General features: G+C 39.8%; 1 protein-coding gene across 3 annotated transcripts; it reads left to right on the plus strand.

Annotated features, from left to right (window-relative positions):
• The first annotated feature begins 282 nt into the window (after positions 1 to 282).
• hnf1a (HNF1 homeobox a) lies at positions 283 to 7,439 on the plus strand. Of its 3 annotated transcripts, none has more exons than XM_016505694.1 (11): positions 283 to 1,273; positions 3,279 to 3,478; positions 3,584 to 3,764; positions 3,838 to 4,046; positions 4,214 to 4,353; positions 5,675 to 5,816; positions 5,901 to 6,083; positions 6,297 to 6,412; positions 6,729 to 6,782; positions 6,846 to 6,930; positions 7,032 to 7,439. In XM_016505694.1, the coding sequence occupies exons 1-11, from the start codon at positions 975 to 977 to the stop codon at positions 7,157 to 7,159; spliced, it is 1,737 nt and encodes a 578-aa protein (XP_016361180.1). In that variant the 5' UTR covers positions 283 to 974; the 3' UTR covers positions 7,160 to 7,439. The 3 variants fall into 3 exon arrangements, with proteins under 3 accessions (XP_016361180.1, XP_016361181.1, XP_016361182.1); XM_016505695.1 differs by having other exon boundaries at positions 3,844 to 4,046; XM_016505696.1 differs by lacking the exon at positions 6,729 to 6,782 and having other exon boundaries at positions 3,844 to 4,046; positions 7,032 to 7,438.
• The last annotated feature ends 4,699 nt before the right edge of the window (positions 7,440 to 12,138 follow it).

The following is a 12,138-nucleotide window of genomic DNA, read 5'->3' on the forward strand; positions in this document are numbered from 1 at the left end:
CACAAGCAAAATCATTTCCTCTACATCACATATCACCATTCATTCTGGTGGAAATTACATTTACTCATGATAGACAAACATTTATAAAATAGCTGATTCTTTCTCAAACTTTTTCGCTCTATGTCACCCAGCTGTTCAAAGCCAACAACATTTTATTTTATTAATTTACATTACATTTTCAGGTCTAGAAATCTTTAAAATCACATTACAAAATGTGATTTTTACACAATGTGATTTTTACAAATTAACTATAATAAAAATTACATTACATTTAAATTGTAATAATTTTAAGTCACTTTTAGTACCCCTTGTGGGCCCCAGCCCCCTTGTTGTTATCCACTAGCATATATTTTATTTTCAATAAAAAAAATTAAAAATACAACAGTTTTAAAAATACAACAATATTTTTATGATAGATTTTCGTAGTTCAAAATTGGATGTCTGAGCCTGGAACATGGATAAAACAACTGTTTCATAAAAAAGACAAACAAGATGACAGTGCGAGTGTTAAATGTGTTTGTAGTGTTCATTTTTACTGAATAGCTAGACTCTACACTTTGCCCTCAACACAGGCCGAGGCTAAAGTTCACCAAGAGAGAGGGAGAGAGAGAGAGAGAGAGAGAGAGAGACACAGAGGAAGGGAGGAGGGGATGAAGGAAAAGCAAGTAGCAAAAAAAAATCACATTTCAAAGCAAAAGGACAACAGGTATCTAGACTTAATACAGGAGCAAAAGAACACTGGAAAACAAAGAGAAGAAAAGGATAAAGAAAATGAAAAGAAGCTGTTCATGTGAAAGACAGACTACTGAACTCAAAGCCTGAGACAGAGGTGAATACTGAACGTGTGCGATATTGTTTTGGTGTGTGTGTACGTCTGTTTGCACACAAAGAGTGTGTTGGTAATTGCTTCAGTGACACGGACAAAGCTTCTGTGAGCAAAATATAGACAAAAAACGGCCACTTAAACGTGAGAGATGGAGGGAGGAGAGGGGAGGAGAGCAGGAGAAGAACGAAGCAGCCGGCTGTCGGCCTTACAGGAGCAGCTGGTGTGGTCTCTGCTGGGATCAGGGCTGTCAAAAGAGCTGCTGATCCAGGCCATGGGAGATCTGGAGCGAGAACGGGCCTCGGCCGGTGCCGAGAGGATGGACCGGGCCGATGGCGAGAGCTCGGAGGAGGGAGACATGGACAATCCACCTCTTATATTCCGTGAGATGGAGAGGCTGCCGCCGGAGGAGGCCGCGAGGCAGAGGGCTGAAGTTGACCAGCTGTTACAGTAAGTCTCCTGGTGTCTTCTGATCAATCAATCCAAACTCCATTCAAAATGCACATTCTGAACTATCTATTATGACTTCAGTGCCTCGAATGTTGTTCTTCTAAAGAAACATCATCTAAAGTCTGCTTCTCAACTTCATATTTTACTCCACAAATTCTTGATTAAACCTTCTTCTTTTCTCTAGCTCATCTCAGGTCTTCTCTCTTCTAGTCCTTTCATTTGCTTCCTCTCTTCTCTATTGCTCTGCTTCCGAACTGATGGGATGAATATAAAGGAGGTTCCACCTTTTTTAGTTACTAATTACCCACCCTATTCATTATTCTCTGGCCATTTCAAACGTTTTAATAAATGAGCTACATCGACTGGTTAAAATTAACAGAGTGACACAGTGTCCATCGCTCAGTGTGTGTGTTTGTGTACACATGACTGTGGTGATATTGTAAAGATAGTGCTGTTGTGAGGGGAGGTTTTTTTTCTAAGTGTGTGGATCTTTGAACACAGATATAAATGGACTTGTAATGCACTTTATTTAAACATCAAAGGGAATTTGTGAGTGATTTGTATAGGTAAAATGCATTGCTTTTGGATATGTTTGTGTGTTAGTAAAGCTTTGTGTGTTTGTGTTCACGAGGGTTATTTGCAGTCTCTTTTACTGGACTTTGGCCCCTTGTCTCTTGCCTTATCTTATAGTGTAAACATTGCACCCTCTCTACCTCTGTATTATCTATCCTTCCTCTTCCCCTCACCCTTCTCCCAAAGCATTTTTGTTAAAAAAATTGTCTTAATATAAGTTTTTTTTTACTTAATCAAGATGTGATTTTTTTTTCTTCAATATGTTAAAAATAAATTGTAAAATTTCTGAATATGCTGTAATTTCAGGAAACAGTGCCATACTATGTGTGTTTACTGATATAATTAACATAATAATGGTCTGTCACACAACACATTTATCTCTAACATGGAATATATTTTTTATCTCTTACTTAGAATATATATTTTTGTAATAAGTTATAATAATGTATTCATATATTATTTTCTTTCCAATATCAGCCACTTTGCAGCCTGTCTGTCACAATTACATTTTAAAGGGTTTATGTATTAAAAACTGAATTCTAATTGAAATTAAATTATTGTGCTTATATTAAAGACATTTTTCTCTTCCCGACATCATACTTAACTTAATTATCAGTATTCATTATGTTTATTGAGCATTTTATTATTACTATTTAAAATAACTGCTTTCTATTTCAATATATTTTTTAAAATGTAAATTATTTCTGTATTGCAAATCATTACCCCAGTCTTCATTCTAATATGCTGATTTGCTGCTCAATAAACATTTCCTATTATAATCAATGTTATGTTTTTGTGGAATCCATTTTTTCCTAGATTTTTAATTAATAGAAAGTTCAGAAGATCAGCATTTATTTGAAATAGTCATATTTGCAACATTATAAATATCTTTACCATCACGTTTGATCAATTTAATGCATCCTTGCTGAAAGGGTTAGTTCACCCAAAAATGAAAATTCTGTCATTAATTACTCACCCTCACGTCGTTTCAAACCCGTAAGACCTTCGTTCATCTTCGGAACACAAATTAAGATATTTTTGATGGAATCTGACACAGAACAGCATACGAATGTTTACGTCCAGCGGATATGCTCCAAAATGGCACCAGGGTGATGCGGAGGAGACGAATTGTTGAATAAAGTCTTTTTTTTCTTTTCTTTTGCGCACAAAGAGTATTCTCGTAGCTTCGTATAGTTGCGGATGAACCACTGATGTCACATGGATTATTTTACAGCTCTCCTTGCTAAGTTTCTGGACTTGGGAACATTTCAGTTGCGTTGCTGTCTATGTAGGGTCAGACAGCTCTCAGATTCCATCAAAAATATCTTAATTTTACGGTCTTACGGGTTTGAAACGACATGAGGGTGAATAATTAATGACAGAATTTTCATTTTTGGGTGAACTAACCCTTTAATGTGTTGGTGTGTGTTAGAGAGGATTCTTGGCATGTGGCTAAAATGATGAAGACCTACATGCAGCAGCACAACCTACCACAGAGAGAGGTGGTGGAGTCCACCGGCCTCAACCAATCCCATCTCTCCCAGCACCTCAACAAGGGCACACCCATGAAGAATCAAAAGCGTGCCGCTCTGTACAGCTGGTATGTCAAGAAACAGGCAGAGATCAACCAACGTGAGTATGACCATTTCTTATTTCTCTTACATAAAATTCTGTTTTAATGCATCTTTAAGAATTACACAATTAGAATGAACGATTCTCACACCCTGATCAATGCAGAGTTCACCAATGCCAGTCGAGGTGTCATGTCAGGAGAGGAATCCGGGGATGATGTGAGAAAGGGACGAAGGAATCGATTCAAATGGGGCCCAGCGTCCCAACAAATCCTGTTCCAGGCCTATGAACGACAGAAAAACCCCAGTAAGGAGGAAAGGGAGGGACTGGTGGAGGAGTGCAACAGGTAACGAGTGATCTGGTTACCATAACCCAAAATGTAGGTGCGACGTGGGTAATAACTGTTGCATGTATATGAGTTTTAGAGCGGAGTGTCTTCAGAGGGGAGTTCCTCCATCTCAGCTGGCTGGCCTGGGTTATAATTTGGTCACAGAGGTTCGTGTATATAATTGGTTCGCGAATCGGCGTAAAGAGGAGGCATTTCGCCACAAACTGGCACTCGACGTGCCCTACAGCAGCCAATCAGCTCCCTTGACAGGCCAGATGCTACCATCCAGTCCTTTAACAGGTATGACGTCAATCAGGCCCATACCTGTCCCATCTGTTGACTGATATTCTGTTGCATATAAAATAACCTTTTTAATGACCAATGGGTTGATTTTTAATTAATCTCCCTAGATTTCTCCCTAAATCTGACCTGTTTTACCCACCTTTCTATTTGTTGATATCCTAAAGTTCTGAAGTACAGTCAGCCAGTGGTGTGTGAGAGTCTGGGCACAGTGAGAAGCTCCGGTGGTGAAGACAGAGGTCATCTAGCCAGTCCAGTCCAGCTAGAACCCAGTCATACACTCCTGGATACACACCATCACAAATCAGTGAGATTCCTTTACACTATTTTACACACATCACCATACAGCAGTGAGATTAAGGGAACAGTTAGTGACTTAAGTGATCACTCCCTGCTGAAAAAAAACCCCAGCTAAAACCAGCCTAAGATGGTTGACTGGTCTTAGCTGGTTTAAGCTGGAAGTAGCTGGTTTTAGCTGGTCTCCCAGACTGGCTAAGCTGGTTTTAGCTGGTTGGCCAACTGGTCTCCCAGCTTGACCAGCTAAAGAAGTGGCCAAAACCTCTCTAAAACCAGCCTGCTGACCAGCTATGACCAGGCTGGATGACCAGCTAAAATCAGCCAACAAGATTAGGCTGGTTTTAGCTGTTTTTTTGCTTTCATCTCACAATAACGGCAAGCAGGTTGGAAATGAAGTATGAACAAGAAATTCATACAAGAAGTTAATATTAAGTGACTTATATATACTGTATTGTCTGTCTGTATTTAACCAACAAAAATAGTTCCAAATAGATAGCAGGATCATCGGGCATCTCCGAGCAACACACAGCTGTTTGGCTCCTGAATGAAACTGTGTTTTGAACGAATTGCTTGAGTGAATGATTCAATAACCCATTCATGAAATCAGCCACTTGCTTCGTTCCAGAATGAATTAGTTCTTTTGAACAAATCAAACGATTCAATGACTCACTCGATAAGACACTGACTTGACGCCACCTAGTGGCGGTTTTTCACATTTAAAAACACCATTTGGGGGAAGTCGTGGCCTAATGGTTAGAGAGTCGGACTCGTAACCCAAAGGTAGGGGGTTCGAGTCTCGTACCGGCAGGGATTGTAGGTGGGGGGAGTGAATGTACAGCGCTCTCTTCCACCTTCAATACCACGACTGAGGTGCCCTTGAGCAAGGCACCGAACCCCCAACTGCTCCCCGGGCGCCGCAGCAAAAATGGCTGCCCACTGCTCCGGGTGTGTGTTCACGGTGTGTGTGTGTTCACTGCTGTGTGTGTGCACTTTGGATGGGTTAAATGCAGAGCACTAATTCCAAGTATGGGTCACCATACTTGGCCACATGTCACTTCACTCACTCACTCATTTCATTTTTTCCCATTTCTTATTTCTAAACATTTATGACTCTCTTTGTTCTGCAGAACACACTGTTTTTGTCCATACGGTGAAAGTAAGTGTGGTCCAAAACACTGGACTCCACTGAATTTCATTGTATGGACAAAAACACTGAGACTTTTAAATCTTCATTAAATGATGACATCATTTTCATTTTTTCCCCTTTGCTATCCATTTAAGGCAAATGGAAGCTGAAACCTGAAAGGCAAATTTTCCATTTTCTCTCTTAGGCATCTGGCGGTGGCTCCTTACCTCCTGTTAGTACTCTCACTTCCTTGCATGGAGTGTCAGGATCCTCTGCTACCCCTCCAGGACTGATCATGGCCTCCCTGCCAAGTGTTATGAGTCTGGGGGACTCCTCACTTTTCATAGGTACAATGCATATATAGTAATCTGCATTAACAGTTTAACACCAACACACTGCTAATTAATGCTAACAGATGTCTTTTATTGTAGGCTTGACGTCCTCTCAACCACAGACGGTCATCAACAATGTAGGGGGAGGTTTTACTACCCTTCAGCCAATCTCATTTCAGCAGCAGCTTCACACTTCAGCTCAGCAGCCAATAGTGCAGCAGCTTCAGAGTCATATTGGTCCAAGCTCCTTCATGGCAACAATGGCTCAGTTACCATGCCACAGTAAGTTCTTAATTAGAGGTCTGAGTAATTCATTAGTTGTGCATCAAGACAAGCATCACTATTATTGGGTGGACATTTCTGACTTGAAAACTTCTAGCAATGCTCTAGAAACCACCCAGAACAGTGATTTTTAAATGGACAGACCTAGTTTTTCTCATTTCAGAAAATAGTGTGGACTTCACCAAAATTCTGCTGTAATACTGTGTGTTTCAGTGTACAGCAAAGCAGACCTGAGCTCTTACCCCTCCTCCAGTCTCCTGTCCCAGGCTATGGTCATCGCAGACAGCAACAGCATTGGGACACTGACTAACCTCACAGCTCTTCGACAGGCATGAACCAAACGCAAACTCATCATACTGACATGATTACATGCACATCATTTTCAGATTAAGGGCTATATAACGGGCTTTATATATAAGAAAGATTTACATGTTCCACAGACTTTGGCATATTCATATGAATATGGCATTCAGCTTATCCTGAATAAACTAAGAAATGAATTTACCCATAACAGCTTTTGTCATGTGCACATGTAAATGAATATTCTGTTAAAAAATATGTTCCACATAAAGTGTAAAAATGATCAGTAGACAAAAAGGAATTTATCTTTAATTTATTTATCTATCTTTAATCTATTCATTACAGCAATTCAAAGCAAAACAGTATTTGAGGAATTCAAGACAACTCTTCAGTCCTCAGGTAAAACAGCATGTGAATCTACAGCAACTCTTTTAAATTCTCTATCATTTTCCTCTCCATCAGATTTTCACCTCAGATCCTGAGGGTCATGCTGAAACTCCTATTGAAGAGGAGTCTTTACATCTGCAGTCCACTTCACCAGAGCCAGGTACAGACCCTCTCAGACCTTGTGTTTAATCTAACCATATTCAGATGATACTGATATATAACCATTCACCATCTCTGATTATCTTTTAATTAAATTTCCAGTGTCTTCCGTCAGTTTGGATCTCTACCCTCAGACACAGACAAGTGAAACCCATCCTTCTCACCTGCTCTCCTCTCCACCCGGAGATATAGACCCTTACATCACACAGATGGTCTCTACTGCACAATAGCTGCGGCTACTGATGGAAATACCCCTGAGAGCTGGTGCATATAAGAAAACTAACTTTTTAAAATACACTGGAGAGCAAAAATAAATGAAATAAATAAAACAAAAATTAACAGTCCTTTTAAAAAGCCAAACTGCCACATTGCTACCTGCTGCCTACCCACACTGAGGAGGAAAAAAAAAACTTTAAAATCCATATTATTAAAACCTTTAAATTATGCTCCATAAAAGAACTGAGTACAATTCAAAATGGAATCTTATGTGAACATTAGCATGTATATAATTAAAATTTTAGATTTCAAATTGTGTGACTGCAATAAATTACAGTAAAATTATAAATGTAATTGTTCTAGATTTCTTTGTCTGGTCAGGCTGTAAGACTGATTAAAATGAATAAAAAGTCTAGAAAAATAGTAAAATGGTGAAAACATGATTCATCAGACCTGGCCACCTTCTTCCATTGCTCCGTGGTCCAGTTCTGATGCTCAAGTGCCCACTGTTGGTGCTTTCGGCTGTGGACAGGGGTCAGCATGGGCTCCCTGACTGGTCTGAGGCTATGCAGCCCCATACGCATCAAACTGCAATGCACTGTGTATATTCTGACACCTTTCCATCAGAACCAGCATTAACTTCTTGAGCAATTTGAGCTACAGTAGCTCATCTGTTGGATCGGACCACATGGGCCAGCCTATTATCTATATTACTGTACTGTACCTATGTGTACATGCAACTTTGTATGAAACCAAATGATGAGTTTGCTTACGTTCTTCATCTTCATCTCTGTTTTCAGACTGATCAGGTTCAAAACACTTCTGAAATGCAACTACTGTGCATTTGTAAAATTTGTATGACAAGCTGAAGATACTCAGTAGAAATAACAGGTCTTGTATGGGTCTCAACCATCCAAAAAGGCTCCTACCTTTTTTGCCACATGGGATTGAAATTCTGGTGTTGTCCCAAGCTCATTCCCATCATGTTCATGATTTGAAACATTGGTTCTGTGTAACAAATTTTAAAATTTAACTCACTACAAAATAACCACTGAAATCCAATCTCAAAGTGTTGATTATTCATACTGACCAGTAGCGTAGCGCAAATCTCTAACACAGGGACAAGTGAGTAAAGATTGTAAGAGGAGAATATCATATCCAGATTGCTCACTAAAACATCCAGGTATCCTTCATTTCGTTAAACAAGAAAATAACCGAGATGAAAAGTCAGAAGACCATGACTTTGCAGTTTTGAATGCTCTTCTCTCACTGGATCAGGAGACTTGTGGATATACTGGGGCTGGCGATGGTGAGTGCATCCTCTCCATTATACCTGTAAAGGTGAAATCAAAGAAGAGTGAAAAATCAGTAGAGACTTATCCTTTCCTAGACCCAGGGAGCACAACCACTTTTTGCACAGAAGATATCATGCATTAACTGAACATACAGGGCAAGAAGTCTAATTTTCTGCTTTGTACTATGGGTCAACAAAGAAAGGTGCGAGGATACTTGCTGTCTGACTTAAAAGTTTGTGGTTTAAAAGAGAATACTTATATCGATCTACATAATGTCTTGACTCAGCAACACTTGCCTGTGAAAGAAGGGAGCATTCCTAAACAGGAGGATATTGAGAAATGGCCTTACCTGCATGAGGTTCGTCTTCCACATATTCAGGCTGCAGTAGTGCTACATATTGGAGTGAATTCTCATATGGGCATGGAACCATGGAAGATGATAAACAGCAGAAGCAACGGGCCTTATGCAGTGAAGACAGTTCTTGGCTGGATAGTCAATGGACCGAAAGAAGAGAGCATCAAGACAAGAAAATCTGGTATACAGAGCTGTACAGTGAATCGCACATCTGTGGAGATGATTGAAGATTTGCTGATGAAGCAGTTTAATCTTGATTTTCCTGAGCGTCGTTATGAGGATAATTCTGAAATGTCTCAAGAAGACAGACAGTTCACGATGTCTGTGACCAAGTCTACTCAACAGCGTCTCAAGAGCCTTCAGACTCAAAAGGAATCCTAGTTCCATGAGGACTACACCAGATTTATGAACAACATAATTGAGAAAGGGTTCGCTGAGAAAGTACCGGATGAGAATTTTGCACCTTGGTGATGGAAAGGTGTGGTTTTCATTCCACACCACGGGGTTTATCATCAGAAAAAGAAAAAAATCTGTGTTGTCTTCGGCTGTAATGCATCTTACCAAGGATACTTCAGTTACTTCAAGGGCCTAACCTCACTAACACGCTTATTGGGGTGTTGACTAGATTCTGTGAGGAGCCGATTGCAATGACAATGTTTTATCAGGTTTGAGTACCTAGTGAGGATGCAGACTTCCTGAGGTTTCTCTGGTGGCCAGATCAACCTAGATCAAGATGACGAGGAGTACAGGATGTGTGCACACCTGTTTGGGGCAACGTCTTCACTGAGTTGTTCTTGTTACACTCTTCAAAGAACAGCAGAAGCTGAAATCAATGACACTACTCCAGAAGCAACTCAGGCACTCTTGAAGAATTTTTACAATTATGATTGCCTTAAATCAGTGGCAACTGAAGAACAAGCAGCCATTCTTGCAAGAGACATCAGAGTGCTTTGTAATTGAGGTGGGTTCCATTTGACAAAATAGACTAGAAATAGGAGAACTGTACTTTCGTCCATCCCTGAAGAGGAATGAGCCACTGACATGAAAGACTTAGATCTGGACAGTGGGTTGCTTCCCATGGAAAGAGCATTGGGAATTCTGTGGTGTACAAAGAATGACACGTTTAATTTTAAGATTGAAGTGCAAAACAAACCAGTTATCAGAAGAGGTATATTGTCAGCTGTTGGCTCTTTTTACGACCTTCTTGGGTTCCTAGCACCATTTGTGCTACCAGCAAAGCTCATTCTGAGAGACCTTTGTTGAGAGAAAATAGCACGGGATGAGAAAATTGTAGAGAAAAAGGCTGAGAGGCAGCTGTCCTGGCTGGAACATTTGCAGAAGCTCGCAAACTTCAGTGGCTACGTTTACATGCACAATTTTTGGTTCAATCAGACTGAATTCATTCCGACTCATGAATCTGAATGTAGTGTTTACATGAACGCTAAATAAAGTGATCGGGTTGATGTGCGCGTTTATATGTCACAAGCTTCAAATCGGAATGGATTTTTTTTTTACATGCGCACACTGCACAAATATTTTCTCACTGTTTTCACATAATAACCACTCTCCTACACGGTTTCTTTATTTGTTTTTAACAGCATAATTAATATTGATCCATTTATGGATAAATATACATATAAACCGCTGTGCCATACTGCTCATATTTATCATGCAAAAAAATGCCCCTCCCCGCACCCAAAACGGGTTGCCTGTGGATGAGAATCCACACTGGTGGGAGGTTCTCCTGCTCCACTTCACAGTTACCGAGTGAAAGCAGAGTTTTATAATGACAGGACACGCATTTACACAACACTTTATTCAAAAGGAAGAGCCACTCCTTCTGCGCATCATACGTCATTACGCGTCATTGCACATGCGCAGTCCTTTCAGTTTCGGGGTTCAATCCGATCGAGTGTTTACATCAGGGGTGCCCAAACTTGGTCCTGGAGGGCCGGTGTCCTGCAGAGTTTAGATCCAACACCAATTAGACACAACCACCCCCTTCAATCCGATCGAAATTTAATTCCGATCAAGCTCAATCGGATACATTAAGGTGCTTACATGAAGGATTTCAGTCCGATTGAGCTGTCAATCCAATTACAAACGGATTATTTGGTTGTGTGAGTAGATGTATCAAACCTGCAGGGTTTGGGCATGTCAAGACCTTTCAATTGCACCACTTTGCAGATGCTAGCGAGAACGGATAAGGGACTGTCACATACCTTTTGCAGACAAATTACCACGATCAAAAGAGCTGCATGTTTATGATGGGAAAGTCCAGAGTGGCGCCACTCAAGCAGGGGATGATGGGGGTTGGTTTTAAAGAATTGTGTTATAATAACCCATACAAAGACAACTCATTATATACACTATAAACACTTTAAAGGAGACAGACATGTAGATGTTTGTGAAAGATGTTTTCTGTTTTGGAGGGATGATTTTTTAAAAATCATACCCTATTTATTGCGTCAAAATTTGTTAACACTTTACTATATTTAAGGGTGGATAATTTTATCAGTTGTTTATTGCAACAATACATAACTACAATAGCTTTGTCTAGTGCTCTTATGAACGTTTATAGCATGATTTGTGAAAATGTAACTATACTGAATGACATGGCATAGACTTCTTCATTGCTAGTTTGCTAGTGTTAAATGCTACTGTTTTTGACAGCATTGATAACGTTTATGACAGATAATATCATGTGAATTTTGCGTTTCCCTTACCGAATGTCGTATCCTGTCAGCAAAAACCTGTCCATGGGCTTTTTTGATTGCTTTCAGTTTACTGTAAGTGCCGGCAATGCAGTGTTGCCAGATTGATACTAAAACAAACAAAAAAATAGAAATAAATAAAAATAAACCGAAATTATTTCCAATCTTTTGCTGTAATAAAATAAGATGAAATAAAGATTTAGCTGACTATAAACTGCAACTTCCTACTTTATTAACTTTCTAAAGTGTTAAATTAAGTGGAAAAGACAAGTCCAAAACGCTTATAATAGCTGGATCTGGCAACACGGAGGCTGCGCCAGCGCCCTCACTCACAACTCTATCGAGCCTGTTCACTCCGCCAGCGTCTCGCAGCGATCATTTTCATACCAGGGACGCTAAATATTCTTGCACACTGTCTAAACTGAATTATACATGTCATGCAGGCATTCATACAAGGAGTTTAAAGGGGACATATGATGCGATTTCAATTTTTCCTTTCTCTTTGAAGTGTTACAAGCTCTTGGTGCATAAAGAAGATCTGTAAAGTTGCAAAGACTAAAGTCTCAAATTCAAAGAGATATTCTTTATAAAAGTTAAGAGTCAACCACGCCTACCTAAAACGGCTCGTT

This window comes from Sinocyclocheilus anshuiensis, unplaced genomic scaffold, assembly GCF_001515605.1.
Source record: "Sinocyclocheilus anshuiensis isolate Anshui unplaced genomic scaffold, SAMN03320099.WGS_v1.1 scaffold794, whole genome shotgun sequence".
NCBI classification, from domain to species: Eukaryota; Metazoa; Chordata; class Actinopteri; order Cypriniformes; family Cyprinidae; genus Sinocyclocheilus; species Sinocyclocheilus anshuiensis.